Here is a 16,964-nt window from a genome sequence, read left to right on the forward strand (position 1 = left end):
TTTCGTGAATTATACAATAATTCAAACTGAATTATAATAATTTAAAAATAAATTATTAATTTAATTTTTTTGTTTCAGGAAAAAAATTGAGGAGACAACAAATAATTAGATTTAAAATACATTAATAAATTTTATTCAAATAATATGTTTATTCACATAACTATTAAATTAATATTAGTTTTTTTTTTTTTTTTTATGAAATAAAATTTATAAAAAATACTCATATATTTTTTTGAAAACTTGAATTTTCTCTTTGAATTTTATATCTATTTTTTTTATATATAAAATTTTATAAAAACTTTATAAAATTTTATATAAATTTTATATAAAAATTTTATATAATTGAAAAAAAAATTATATAAAAATTTTATCAAATTAAAAAAAAAATTATATAAAATTTTATAAAAATTTGTTATTTATTTTTATAAAAATAGATGTCAAATTTTATAAAGAACTTTATAAAATTTTCATATAAAATTTGTCATCAAATTCGCCCACTTTTTCATAAAAACATTTTATAAAATCAATTTTATAAAATTTTTATAAAAATTTTATAAAATATTTCCATGGAGGTATCCATCAGTCAGACCAGTATGGCCACTTAGCCATAAGTCGTTTGATACATTAACTATATTTTGCTAAAACTGTCGTAGTATTAGAAATAAGTTTGGGGACACTTACCCAAATTCTCTATCTTTAGGACATGATATTTTCCTTGTAACTGAATCATGGTTAGACAAAAATTTATCGTCTTATTTATACTTTGATAGTAACTACTATAGAGTGTTTAGAACTGACAGGAATTCTTGTACCAAATCCAGAGGTGAAGGTGTCTTGTGTGCACTAAAGCTATTAAATATAACAAAATATCACCAGATCAATCTTCCGGATTCAATCAGTAACATCACTGAAATAGAGAAGTTGGGAGTATTCTTCGAATACATGGGGACAAATTACCGCCTATTTGTTATATATATACCACCTGACATAGTTAACTCAAAGGCCAAAATTTGTACCAACTTTTTCAAACAACTACAAGTTTATGTATCTTGATTTGACTGTAATTCAATTATTGCAGGTGACTTCAATTTACCATACATTCACGATCTTACCCATTGCAACACAAAGTTTAACACTGCATTAACCTCGTTCATGTCACTGCTTAAGTAAACAATGTAACCAATACTAATGGCAATATGCTTGATTTAATTTTCACGAATAATTTCACATATTTATTAGAAGAAAGTGATGCCCTGGTTCCTCCAGACAGGTACCATCCACCACTCCAACTACACTTATACAACTATCATCTACAAACAACTCAATTAAGACATCCGTCACCTTATACTCAACTCTCGTCCACATTTAAAGCCAAGCATATTAATAGCGTGCACTACAAAAGTGATCTTAGGGCCTTGACGTGGGCACAGCTATTGTGCACGTGTGATGCTGGGACAGTTGATACTCTGTGAGACATTTTCTACTCAACATTGCAAAATATTATCTTAAAAAATTACAATACACCACAACGCACTTCCCAGGGGGGCTATTCTCGAAGTCATACGAGTCGACTCGTTCACACGGACCGAGGTCCGTGGACGGATCTTGCCTTGAGTAGAGATGTGAGATCCGTTCACGGACCTCGATCCGTGTGGACGAGTCGACTCGTATTCATTCGAGAATAGCCCCCCAGGTATCACCTTACCCAAACTGGTACTCTCCAGAACTACGTGAGCTTATCAAAAGCAAACACAAATATTTATCAAAAAATAATCGTAATAGCACCTCCATCAACTCCCTGAGAATAAAAATTTAAGTAAGTCAATCAAAGCTCTCGTTAAACGTGACTTGTTTACGTATAACCGACACATTGAATTAACAGCCCAGCTCCAACCTAAAATTTTCTGGAAATTTATTAATGATAAAAAAACCAGCAACAATGATAGTATCAATAGTTTGCTGATTGACAACCACGTTAGTTATGATATCTCTAAAATAGCCAACTCTTCTTCTAAACATTTCTCCGAAATATTTAATAAGTCTACCTCCACTAGTAATAGTCTACCAAATATTTTACATGATATACTCAACAAAAACAACTTTTGCTCAGTTAGTATTGACCCCACAGATGTAGCACGTGAACTTATTAAACTTAAAACAGTAACACTACTGGACTAGACAACCTATCTGCTTCCATTATCAAGATATGCCCTGATGCACTTATTCATCCACTTACTACAATATTTAACACATCAATAACTACTGGTACCTTCCTAAATGTTGGAAAAATCCGAAGTAATACCTACACCTAAGAAGGGAAATAAACTACTCATAGTGAATTACAGACAAATTTCTATTCTTCCAACCTGTTCTAAATTATTCGAAAAATTGTTGTACAAACTAATATCATCATATTTTGCCCTTTTTCTATCAAAGTACCCAAATTATGGTTATTATTACTCTAAAACCGAATACCGTTTAAAAAATTTTTGGGCTATATAAGAAATTTTTATTTTTATCCTAGCCACCCCCTGTAAGAGGGTGAAGTTTCCCGTTTAAAATACATGGGGTTTCCTTACTTAGACGTAAGAATCGATCTAAAAGCGTCAATTATGCATGGGAAAAATCTTTTATTATATTAAATCATCGAGATTGAAGTCTGCTTTAGGATAAAAAAAAAAAAATTTATATGGGTCATTCCATAATTTTTTTATTATGCCAAAGGTTTTTTTTTTTTGTTCGATTTCGCTAGTTTTCAACGTTTTCAATATAATATGAGTGTTATGACATTATACTTTATATATTTGATGAAAAAAAATTCTAAATAAAAAAATCTATGGGTCATTACACGTAAATTTATGAAATAGGTCATTTTTTACACACGTTTCATGTATTACAAATTATAAGTTATAAAAGACTACAAATATTGAATTTTCGAATTCGATTGCATGATGTGTATAAACCATGGAGTTGAATAAGAAGTGTAAGCTTTGCCTTTTTACTGTGTTGAAGCATAGGCTGTCGCTGAAGCCTTAAATTTCAGAGTAAGTCAGTTCGAAAACTGCTGACATCAGCCCTGCACCAAAAAAAAAGACAGAACGAAATATTCTTATTCACTCTAGCTTGTACATCTATGTTTGAATACCTCCTTGGGCTCTTCAGGTGCAGTTCAATTATTAATATGGATTAATTGATTGAAATATCCAATAACATCTTATTTTTTCTTATTTTTCAATAAAATTGAAGGTCATCTTATAACTCAAATTGTTCAAGGGATGTCATTTCTTGCAAATCTTTTTATAATTTTTTTAAGTTGAAACAAAATTTTTAATTTTAAGGGATTTTGTCGATTTTTCTCCGAATATGAGAATGCTTCGAAATTTATACAGTAGATTATTGAAATACTAATACATTCTATGTAATTTTTTGGTAATTGTTTGGATGCTTGTTATTTTTTTATTAATTATCAAAGGTGGCAACTTTTACCATAAGCTATTATGGAGAATGCGACTTTTGTCAAAAAAAAGTCCATTAAAATAGATCTCTAATCGACAATATGACAATGTAAAAAAAAAACTATCGGGTTATAAAATGAGACAAGACAAAACGTATGGACATAAAATAAAAGAGGTTTGGAGCTTAGTTTTTTTACAATTAATAATTCAAGTGAAAAAAATAGGTATTGATCAGGAATTATTGAGAAATCACTAGAGACCTTTTGTGGATGAGTTAGAAACACAGTATTTCTATGAGTGCGAAAAAGACAAAAAACAGAAGAAAACTGTTGTCTTACTCTTCGATTTAAAAAATCGGCAGAACCTCTTAACGTCCTTTCAATTACACCCTTTTCAAGAATTAAATAGACAAATAAATCAATTAAATATTATCCAAAAGTTCCTTTCAAATACATTCATTCATTCTATTATTAATACATTCTAGTCTAAATTGATTCCACAGCAAAATATTCTATAATCGATTGAAATATTTGAGGCTAATGGCTGAGGAATTAATTTAGACTACGAATTATTTTATTTAGTCACATCCATTCCTTAGATGCATTTGCCAATAGTTTTTTTTATAAATTGTCAATGGAAAACGTTGCTAAGAAAAGAATGTAATCGAATAAATTAATGCGTAGTCTGAATTCATTTTTCGGCCATTTCCCACAATAATTTCAATTTATTATAAAAAATATGGCTACGAAATTAATCTAGACTGTTAATTAATTTATTTGCGGCTTTGTTTTTTCCTTAGATACATTTGCCATAATTAATTAATTAAAAAAATATTTGCAAACGTTGCCGAGAAGATGTAACCAAATAAGTTAATTTATAATCTAAATGAACACTCTACAGCCATTTGACACGATAATTTCAATTTAATATAGAAAAAACTGCTGTAAAATTAATCCAGACTACGATGTAATTTATTTGGTTACATCCTCTCCTTAGGAACATTTGCTGATAGCTTTTTCATTAATTAATCATGGCAAAAATAGCTAAGGAAAGGGTGTAACCAAATAAATTAATCCAAAGCCTAGATTAACTTTACAGCAATTTTTCCTATATTAAGTTAAAATTATTGTATCAAACGGCTATGGACTCAATTTAGATTATAAATCAATTTATTCTTTCTTCGTTTTCATATTGATAAAAGATTTTTTAGAAGTTGATCGATCTCTATAGTCATAGTGATATCAATCACAAAAGAGGTTTCAAAACAGTGACGGAGTTGAGAGCCGTCAATGCTGCTGCTAAACGAGCTTTTTGCCTGTTTGATGAATACAATTCAATAATAACACAAAATGAAGATCAAAAGCGATTTGTCATACAGATTGTGTCAGAATACCGTTTCCTGATGCAAAAAAAAAACAATGGTCATGTAGAAAAAAATAAATCGAAATGTATAAATAAATGTTTTTTTCATTTCAAGACAATATTTAATATTTAATAATATTAGAAATAGTTTAGAGTTGAACGAAATTTCGTGAAATGACCCATAGATTTTTTTATTTTAAATTTTTTTCTATCAAATATATAAAGTATAATTTCATAACACTCATATTATATTGAAAACGTTGAAAACTAGCGAAATCGAACAAAAAAAAAAAACCTTTAGCATAATAAAAAAATTATGGAATGACCCATATAAATTTTTTTTTTTTTATCTCAAAGCAGACTTCAGTCTCGATGATTTAATATAATAAAAGATTTTTTCCATGCATAATTGACGCTTTTAGATCGATTCTTACGTCTAAGTAAGAAAACCCCATGTATTTCAAATGGGAGACTTCACCCTGTTACAGGGGGTGGCTAGGATAAAAATGAAAATTCCTTATATAGCCCAAAAATTTTTTTAATTTTTTTTCAACGATATTAGGGGGCGGCACGATGAAATCACCCATCACCCAAATAAGAACCACCCTAATGTCACATATAAATAATAATTGTCAGGTGGATGTCATTTACACAGATATGTCTAAGGCGTTCGACCGGATCGACTGGAAAATTTTAGTAAACAAATTGATCTTGATTAATTTACCAACCAATATTATTTAGTTAATCTGGTCGTATCTTGTCGATCGCCTTTGTTACGTCTGTGTGGGTGACACCCTCTCAGCACCTTACTCACCAACGTCCGGAAAACCACAAGGATCTAACCTTGGTCCACTATTGTTTAACATTTACATCAATGACCTCTCTGAATCTTTATCATGCTATACTTTACTTTATGCAGATGATGTTAAATTATATTTACCAATTAAGTCTCAGTCTGACAGCAATTTTTTACAACACAATCTGAATATATTCGTAAACTGGTTCAAATTGAACAGACTAGATATCAATGTAGCTAAATGTTACACTGTGTCGTTTGTAAGGTCCAGGAAATTGGTATCACATCATTATACAATTAATGGTCAAATACTAGAACGCGTTAACATTATCAATGACCTGGGCGTTACATTCGACCACAAATTACTATTCAACTCTCAAGTGGAGAGGGTGCTCAGCATGGCCATTCAGCTCGGATTTGTCATACGGTTATCACACACTTTTAAAAACCCTGTTACTATTAAAACATTATATAACTCGTATGTTGTGTCAAAGACTGATTATTGCCTACCTGTCTACCCTCTACACAGTAAAAAACAACTGATGCTACTTAATAAAGTACAACGTAAATTTAGTAAGCAACTACTATACATAACTCAGCATTTAAAAATGCCCAGAGGGTGTGATGACGATGTACTCAACCAAGCTGCTAACATGCCATCAATCCAACTACGTCGTGATACACAGCTGATCGCATTCTTTATCAAGCTACTTACTGGAGCTGCTGATTGCCCAGCGCTCTTGTCTGACCTGAGAATAAGGATGCTATCAACATCACTACGTAATTTCTCTCACTTTTATTCACTGTCACACCTTGGTAGTACACCGTCATCAACTGTCTCACCGCTTCATGCAATGTTAAATGTCACGAATAAAGCATGTCGAAACACAACACTATTTGAACACATTATGTCATTTAGTACTATAACTCCCCAATTTATAATGGATTGTGTAAAAATATCATCAAAGTAATTATTATTTAATATTTATTTCCTAAGATTACTTATGTTCAGATAAATTTAACGATTAATGTATATAGTAAACTACAACTGGTACGCTGGCTTCCAGGCCTAAATTGTTGCTGTATAAATATAAATATTGTTGTAAAATAGTAATTTAGCAACTATGTAATTAAGCAACTATGCAACTATGAAACTATGCAACTACGTAACTTTATCACTATATTGTAATTTATTATATGTATTAATATATGTAACATTCAGTTAAATTGCAATTGCAATAAATAAATAAATAAATAAATGCTGGAAAGATAATTATGGGTTTATTGTTATTGATAAAGATAGTGAAATAAAAGCTGGACGATACAGAAAAAATTTTGATACATTTATTAGCATTGATGCATAAAACAAATAATGTATCATACTCATGAGGGCAAAATAGTGAGCAGATCAGTTCACGACACCAAGAGTGCAAGATGCCTCTGACTAGAGAAAACCTTGTGGAAGAATCTAATATTTTGAATGAATTAGAAAAAGTTCAAAAAGTAATACAACAAAAACATAAATTATCAAAACATAATCAAAATACTTTAGAGCAGTCATCGATTAATTATTTTAAGCCATTGCTGACACCACTCAAACAGATTAGTGATAAAGTTTCAAATTCAGAAAACATTGAGGCATCAAAAGATACCAATTTTGATGAGGAAAATGAAGATAACAAAATTGATGAAAATAGCAAAATTTCCGATGATACTTTAATAAATGTGGAAGAAGAAGAAAATAGTGCAAAAAAAGTCATAGAAAAAAAATAATATTACAAGTATCAATGATAATGATAGCTTGGTGAATCATTATCTTAACACCATCGATACAATAGCATGGGATAAAGATTTTGGAGTGAGAAAATTCAGGTCCTACTATAAAATTGGTTCTGCTGAAGTTTCTTTTAAAGACAATTGTGTATATATTGATAACAATTTCTATGAAATGACACCAGGAATAATGGAATTATTATTCATGAAAAGTCCGAATAAAAATCAAGTGACAGATATTGATAAAAAAAATTATGCTAATATTATCATAAATACAAATGGTCATCTAAAACGTTATGAACCACTTGGATCTATCAGAAATCCAGCTTCATCAAAATTTATGGAGTATATTTCACCTTATATTACTGAGCATCATGGTGCTGGTCTTTTGTCTACAACTATGAGTCTCCAAAGCACAAGAAATATTCCACGACTAGATTATGTATGGTGGAATGATCCTGAAGAACTTGTCGAACGCCTGCGATTACTGATTGCCTCACGAGCAGCTGGAAACTCCAGTCACAATAATGAAATCATATCGATTATTGAGGAATTGCGAGAAGCTGGTTTCATATATTGAGAAAATTGCATATTAATAATTAGTTGTTGCATATCATCAGTTGCTGTCACATGGCAAAGTATAAATGGAATATTGTTAAAGAGCTTCATGCGCTTGCGCGAAAAAATTTTTCAAGAAGACATGTTGATATTCGTGACATTGATGAGACCTGGCAAGCTGATCTTGTGGAAATGATTCCATATGCTGCTGAAAATAATGGCTATAAATACATATTGACTGTAATTGACAACTTTTCAAAATTTGCATGGGCTGTAGCTGTGAAAAATAAAAGTGCAATCGAAGTTACAAAAGCATTTGAAAGCATCTTAAAACTTGGCCGCATTTCAAAAAATTTGTATGTAGATGATGGAAAAGAATTTAAAAATTCAAAATTCAATGAATTGTTGAAAAAATATAAAATACACATGTATTCTACATTCACACACTTGAAAGCATCCATTTGTGAGCGTTTTAATCGCACATTAAAACCTATAATGTGGATGAAATTTAGTTCTCAAGGCACATACAAGTGGGAAAAATTACTACCATCTCTTCTAGAGGAATATAACAAGAGAAAACATCGAACAATTGGCATGAAGCCTGCTGACGTGACTCCAAATCATGCTGGCAAGTTAAAACAACGTTATGATTTTGTTCGAATATTAAAATATAAGCATGTTTTTGAAAAAGGATATATACCAAATTATACTAATGAAATATTTAAAATTGTAAAAATCAACAATACCAATCCAGTAACATACATGTTAAAAGATTATCAAAAAAAACCCTTTGCAAGGATGTTTTTATGAGGAAGAATTACATTCAGTCAAACATCCAAATATTTATTTGATTGAAAAAGTAATAAAAAAACGTGGTAATAAATTATATGTAAAATTCTTGGGTTTCGATAATACTCATAATCAATGGATAAATAAAGCAGACTTATAAACTAAAAAACAATGCATTTTAAAATTATTCACTCTATTTATTTACACATTTTTTGAAACATAATACATTTTACAGGCTGTGGTAATAATTATATTTTTGAATTGTATTATAATACACTAGTATTATACATAGCAGACATTTACATTAATATTTATTAAAATTATTATGATTTCTACATTTTTATATTTATTTATTTATTCATTTTATTTTATTTATTGTTTTATTGGATTATTTATTTATTTAATTATTTATTTGTACAGTTAAAACATATAACCATTAAAGCAGTTTTTACACTATTGCATGAAGTGTATTTACAACTTACCAGATAAACCCTAGATAATACTAGCTTAAATTTTTATTCATTCGCGTATTTGTTTATTCAATTTTTACTTAATTGTTTATTTATATCTCGACATGATATCCATCTATAAAACTTTTTTGTATTTTTTTGCACAACAAACATTTGTCATTTTATTTAAAAAAAAAAAAATACAGTATAATACCCTAGTAACATACCCCTGTAATATAAGTACATATTTACATTATAGCGACTTTTACTCTCGCTTGAGTATGAGGTTTTATTCATGCTACTCAAGCACCCTCTTTTGCTAAATTTGAAAAACATAAATGTAAACATTTTTATTCAATTTTCATTGGCTCATCAACAAATACTTCTTTGTAACCCCACGGTAGAGTATCAGTTGAGTCTTCAATAAGATGTCGCTTATCATCACCAGCACTTAAAGCTAATTTTCGCATTTCTATGGTTTGTAACGTGACATTTTTGCATGTTACCTTCTCGGACTAATTATCAAGTATTTTATTTGGTTTATTTACTAATTTATCATGAAATACAAAACTAACCAAAACCAATATCCAGAAACGTAAATTATTATTATTATAGTGTTAGAATCGTGTAGTTTTCAATTCACCCTAAAACTCGAAAAAGGTATGAGCTAAAATCAATGAGGTTTTCAATTCGCCCTAAAACTTGAAAAGGCATGAGATAAAATCGTGAGGTTTTCAATTCGCCCTAAAACTCGAAAAAGGCATAACATATTCATACCAAAAATACCCAAATAACGACAATTAAATCCAACAACCGAAACAAAGACCAAAATAACCAAATAGCGTATCAATAATTAGCCTAGAGGGACGCTAGAATCACTCAGTGTGCTGGTTATGGTAGAAGGGCCGGATAAAGTCACAAGGAAAAATATTTAATACACAAATTAAATAATCAACAAAACACATTATTATTTTTATACTCAAAACCCAAAACGTGATATTTATTAACCAAAACTTAAACGTAAATCCAAAATACAAAACGTAAACTCAATAATCCAAAACGTAATACATAATCTTAATCACGACCTTGAATTTAATATATTAATTAAATTAACAAAAGGGACCGCGTTTCTAACCAAAATAACTAAACTAAATTATCAAATGAAAAATGTATGCTTGACGTTGCCCATGATTCACACGGCCAACGCCCCAAAAACTAACCTACAAAAATACACATGTCTGCTGGGTCTCCAGCTAGACACATGGGAACCCTAATATACTTAAAACAAGAGCCGATCACGAAGCGTGTGCATCTTACCACGCCCCACAGCCAAGAGAGCGAGTTCAGCCCAAGATATTTTGGAGCAGCTCGGATCTACCAAGCTGTCCCCACTCAAAGCTATCCCTCCTCTCTTTATCTTGATAAAAAGGGGGAGAATATACTACAAAATAATAATAATAACACAAAAAGAAAATATTAAATACTAAAAATATATATATATATATAATAAATAAAACGGAGTCGTTGGTTGGAGGATTCGTTCACTTGGTGTCTTTCCGTGTATAAGGCAGTGAGAATCACTACAGGTTTTAACTTCATGTTTTTTCGATTGTATCGTCCGTTGAATACGATCAATATTGACATTATTTAAAAGACAATTTTTATAATCATCAAAAGTTATTGTTCCTAGAGCAGAACCTTTTACACTTTTTGCGCGTGAGCCATATGACTTTTTATCTCGCTGAACTCGATATGCATACATTTTAGCTCGCAAACCAATAAATTCTAATAAAATATCCCCATTTGTTTCATCTTTCATCAAGCCAACTACTTTTTTATTATGCTGCCTAATGTCCCAAGGGTTTGCAGGAGAATACTCAGATGTATCGAATTTTTCCCAATCTCTTTTCATATATTCATAAATATTATAACGTGTTACACCTAAAATGAAACTATCTGTATCCATATAATATAAAGTGACAAAATTAGAAAAATTTTTGCGTAAATAATTATAATAAAAATCATACATGTATGTTTTTGAAATATCTAATATACTAAAGCCTAAATATATTGGTTTATTTAAAATAATTTTCAGTCTACGCATTTATTATTGCTAAATCACCACTATGTAAGATCCTGAAAAATTTGGTTTCGTAATCAATGCTTCTGCACCATAGCAACCTTTCAATTTTGTCACGATTCGTACATCGCGATGCTTTCTAGCATCTTCCATCAATTTACCAAATACACTATTATTTAAAACTTATAGAAATTCTTTGAAAATTCATTTGTTGCTTTTTACGCAATTCTGTATTTAAACCAATATTTTTTGAGCCAGTCTTTTTGGTGAAATTTCAATACTCTATACAAATTATTAGCTATATTTAATCCTAGACTGGTGTATAATTGCGAATTTCTATAGCGAATAATATATTTTTTGGTGACAATGTTGTTAGTAATTTTTACATTTCGAAGTTGGCAATAGTGGCTTATCATGTATTGGAGCTAGTAGCAGATCTTTATGCTCATCATGCAATTCGATTGGATAGTCCATATCAACTTCTAAAATATAACCCTATTCTGATGTTTCACTAATTTTATTTAAAATATTTAAATTAAAATTTCCAACCCAACTAAAATCTTTATACGGTAAATATGACATCATTGAAGCCCCATATAGATTATTAACATCAAAATACATTAAATAATCATCTTCTAAATTTGGATCATAGCCAGATTTCATATATTTATTATTTGCCTTACCCCAACGATTTGAACATTGTGCCAAGTCACCCCGAATACCGCTTTCAATAAACAACATTTTATCAACATCAGTCAGCAACTCTAATTCAATTTAGTTTTTAGCATTGCCTGCATTGACAATGATGGACATGTAATAAAATGGAGTGGGTCAAGCTTATAGGTTTCCATACAATTATCTCTAAAATTTTCAAATATATCACTTAATAATAAAATATCAGTTCTTAAATATAAATCTGAGTACTCTCCAAGTGTTTTTATATCAAAAGTATGCCGAACATTGCAAGCGTGAGCATAATCGGCATCACTAATATGTTTATCATAGAGTTTTGAAAAAAACTGATCCTTCGTTGGTAAAGTAGGAAGGTTCAATTTCTCAAAACAATCAACAAAATCATATGGAAAAATTCCTTTTTTATTCACGAAACTGAATTTATTTTTATCAGTGTAATATTTTTGAGTTATATATTTTTCATCATTTGTTAAATATGAGGCTAATTTTTCAATACTCGAAGGCATAAATCTAAATGAATCAATAAAACGAAGCTGCACGCGTGTACCTTCGACATACTTTGTAAATGAGATATATTTTTCTTTATTTACCGGTAATAATGTCATACGACCTGGAAACTGAGTTGCTAATTGTTTTAAAATAAAATGAGAATCATAACCTGACATATTATGCGACACTACATTTATAATACACGACTCTTGATAATTTATATTACAGCTGTTGTGTGCCGGACCCCTGTAGCGATTTAAGAAATGATGATGATCTTTAACTTTAGGGTCTTTTTCCGTGAATTTTTTATTACAAATATAACAAAACTGTGCTCTATCAAACTCAGCTTGTTCTTGTGGAGAAATAATCATTGGATTATTTACACTGAGTATAGCATCAACATTTTTCGATATTTCATATAGCTCATTAATGAACCACTCAATAAAATCATTAGCACGATATATTTTATGTTTTGATAAAGAGTCATCATAGTCACACCTCAAATAATAGCCTATACTGAATGGTATATGACTTTGCACATCAACACTTTATCTTTGCACACTATCTTCATTCTCTTCCACTTTTTTAAGCAAACACTCAATGTCCATGTAAACAACAAACGGCACTCTTAACTGATATTTATAATTTTTAAATTTTAAAATATTATTTTGTTTTGTAGGCAGTTCAATACGCGACTTATTGACATTAAAACATGCAAGTTTATGATTCAAATAAGATGATTGAACTTGAAAACTGCACAAGCAACGATCACGAAAAAATTTTTTATTTTTGTGTTTTGACAATTGTGATGACAGCAACATTGACATATTATGAATCCAAGTATAATGATATTCATCTGGAATGTATTCATCATCATTATTATCTTCTTCATTTTCTTCTTCTTCTTCTTCTTCTTTTATTCATTTTTCGTTGCATTAAAAGATGAATTGTTTTTTACATAAACTTTATTGAAATTTAAATTTTTTGTTGGCTCGATTGGTTTATATTCACTCAAGTGATATGGCACAATTATTTTTTGTTTTTTACCATTTCTTTCTATTATTTTATAATTTTCATTTTTATTATATTCGATGCCATATACTGATATTGATAAATCGTTTACTTTTTCAAATTTTTTGATATCCTGTAATGACATTGGAAAATCAAATTGTTGATATAATAAAATATTTTTAAATGGATCTTTACCATTGTTAGGTGGCTTGTACTTGCTCATACGCTCAGGGTGATCTTTAAAATAATACATGGCTGCTAAAATTGACCACAGAAAACAGTATTCATCATCATTTTTTACATTTATTATTGCATGTTTTACTTTGAGCCATTTCGGTAATTCTCCAAACGAATTACCACCCTTAAGTGGTTTGTATACATTGATTTGAATTTCCATGTTATTTATTTCATGAAGCGTCCAACCTGAGTCTTGCATTTCAATATCATCTTTTCGCGCATTTAATTCATTGAATTTTGCTGTATACAATTCATCCATATCTGTTGATGGTAATATTATCATGTTTCCGGTATGAAGATATTTTGTATCAATTGTCTCATTGTCTTGTTTGGAAATTTTAAATTTGCATGATAAAGCACAATCAACTTTATAAGAATTAGTACTTTCCATTGCCAAATTTAATTTTGCTATGAGCAATGTTTTAACATCATTACAAAAAGCCTGGACATCAACATGTTGCAAATTGATTACTGCGCATGTGCGCATATTTGAATCGAATAAACTTGAAACTTCTTGCCATCTTACTCTAGCACTAATATTTTCACTTTCACTATCATTATTATTAACATTCTCATAGTCACTATCATCGTTTAAACTGGAACTAACTTTAATTAGTAATTTTTCAATTTTTAACTATGCCCGCTTTGCATATATTAGAGAAGTTGAAAATTTTTTCCGCTCGTTATACTCCAAATTTTCATTCTTCATAATATCATTATATTTAACAATTCGACACGATAAATCATCGATTGATTCACAAATTGTATCTCTGTTGACACTATTCTGCGATAAGTTAATAAACATGTTATCATAAAAAGCACGCTGCTCTTTATGACTTTTCATTGGCATATTTGCGAATATTATCATTGAGTCAGCCATATTTGTAAAGTATAAAAACTGTATTAAGTAGCAGAAAATAAAAAAATATAAACTCCGGCTGTGAGGTTCAGAAGATACTGATATATTTAATTGTTTTGAGAGTCTTTATATACGTACGATGGGGTGAAATTATTTCATTTTCAAAAGGTGTGTCACATTTTTCATAGAATTTTTGTCTTGAAAATATTTATCGGAAAATAAATAAAACATTTTGCTTCCCTTCAAGATGTATTTTTGTGAATAACAGTCAATACAATTTATCCTGTTACATTGTCTTCATTATTCACGGTGATAGAATTTAAAAATAAAATAAAAGCTCTTGGAAAATTTTATCTTTTGTTTACTTGACAGTTTTTATGTGCGGCAGTTGTGAGCAATTCTAAACAAGTTTCATCTTGTAAATTTGACCTTCAATTATTGAAGCATAACGAGATAAAAATATTGAGAAAATTTTAACATTGTTTATTTACAGGAAAATAAAAGTATTGTAAAGATATTATAGTATGTAAGAGAAAAACTTTTTTTTGTTTAGGACGAGAGATTCTCAAAGCATCATCTTAGCATGTGACTGTATGTGTGTATGTGTAGATGCACAATTTTACATGAAACATTACATGACAACATAGGGAATATATATTTTCTATGTTGGTTAGTGACACATAATTCAACAATCATCTCCTCCAGGTATAATGAGAATAGATTATTGCAAACGTTCTATCTCTTGTTTACGACAACAAACCTCGCATAGTAAACAGTTTTACATATCTAATTTTCAGAATTATAAGTCATTTTGTGAGTATGCGCAGCTTTTGAAAAATGCTTTCCATGAAAAACAAACTTCCTATTTCCATCATCATCCTAATGATCCCCACCTAAGCCCTTATTTTGGGATATATAAGCCAAGTACAACTGCGAAAATATCAAATCAGTTTGGGACTTGCTGAGACTGTGAACCAGGTGATTTACGAATTTTATAACAATGAGGTAAGTGATATATCAACATTTTAAATTATTTATTAGTATTCATAAATTTATCATTCTAAGTTTTTGATTTATTTATTAGTGGTTTTCAATTTGTTAATTCATTAATTTTCTTGATTTTCAGTTGGATCGACTTTTCACCCAAATTGCACCACTGATTGTTATTGAGGGAGAGTATCGAGAGGATGAGCGTTCTGGAGTTTCATATGATTTACACATGCGAGAGGATAATTTAAAAATGGTAATATTCGATTTTTTATGCATAATTATATTGAATCATTATATTTGTTTTAATAAATATCGTTTCTCAGATTGAATATAATCTTCTATCAATACATAGTTTGATGTATTTATCAAGACTAATGAATAATTATTGTAAGTACTTTTTTATATTTAAATTCAGAGATTTTTTCTAAATCATTAAACATGTCTATAATAATAATAATAAACTGCATAAATTTTTATCCACAGGTGGTTTCAATATTCATACAAAATGTATAGGAAATAATAGAACTCCAATCTCAACTATTTTGCCAGGTATAATTCGAATGTTCATAATTTTTTATTTGGTTTTTATAAAATATAATTTTTATTCATTGTATTACAGATTACTGGAATGATGGCTCCATTTTCCCAGAAGAAGACGATTCACTAGTGGCACTTGATGAGTTGCAGTATGATGTGACTCTAGATGGTAATATATACATATATATATATATACACACACACACACATAATTATTTTCTTCATATTAATTACTCGATTTAATAATGTTAATTCTTATGTTTTCAGGATACTATGAAATTTTTGATTCATTTGGAAGAATGCCAATTATTAATTTTTGTAAGTATATCTAAACTGTTCATATAAATAATAAATACACCTCATTAAAAGAAAATAATAATAATAATAATAATAATTACTTATTTGTTTATCTAACAATATAGCTCTCAGACCACCAGAAGGGGAAGAAGAAGCATTGAAGCAAGAGAGAAACATCATCAGAGAACAACAAGAAAAACTGGAGAGAGCTGCCATAGAATTCGACAATATCCCGTGTAAAAATAATCGACTTTATTATGACTCCATAATGACTTCATATGATATGAAGTCATAATTTGAAACAAATATAATGAATTCATAATGAAGTCAAAAAAAAATTTTATATGAAAATTTAAGTGTATAATTGTACAGTTTAATATAAAGTTTTAATATAAAGGTTTGTTGGACTTTATAATTTCTTTATCTAGACGGCCTTCACAGTCAGTGTCGCTGTCAATGTTGGCATCTGAATCATCATTAGGTTTATATTTTACTGATACATCGGATGAATTATCAGAGTTGCTGAGCTTTTACGTTTTGCGATTTTTTTTGACCTAAATTCTGTAAATAATAGAAAAAAGGTTTGTGA

The 16,964-nt window shown here is 29.4% G+C and overlaps 1 protein-coding gene across 1 annotated transcript; it reads left to right on the top strand.

The window, feature by feature from the left end:
* Positions 1–13,973: 13,973 nt before the first annotated feature.
* LOC122850460 lies at positions 13,974–16,670 on the top strand. The gene is made up of 7 exons (XM_044149604.1): positions 13,974–13,982; positions 15,678–15,794; positions 15,865–15,928; positions 16,025–16,090; positions 16,161–16,247; positions 16,346–16,396; positions 16,501–16,670. Exons 1-7 carry the CDS (start codon positions 13,974–13,976, stop codon positions 16,668–16,670), a joined length of 564 nt encoding a protein of 187 aa, XP_044005539.1.
* Positions 16,671–16,964: the final 294 nt, after the last annotated feature.

This window comes from Aphidius gifuensis, linkage group LG2 (genome assembly GCF_014905175.1).
Source record: "Aphidius gifuensis isolate YNYX2018 linkage group LG2, ASM1490517v1, whole genome shotgun sequence".
Classification (NCBI taxonomy): domain Eukaryota; kingdom Metazoa; phylum Arthropoda; class Insecta; order Hymenoptera; family Braconidae; genus Aphidius; species Aphidius gifuensis.

Coding starts and splice junctions, on each gene's coding strand:
- LOC122850460 (XM_044149604.1), top strand. Junction 15,929..16,024: donor AAGACTAATGAATAATTATT/GTAAGTACTTTT, acceptor TTTTATCCACAG/GTGGTTTCAATATTCATACA. Junction 16,091..16,160: donor AATCTCAACTATTTTGCCAG/GTATAATTCGAA, acceptor ATTGTATTACAG/ATTACTGGAATGATGGCTCC.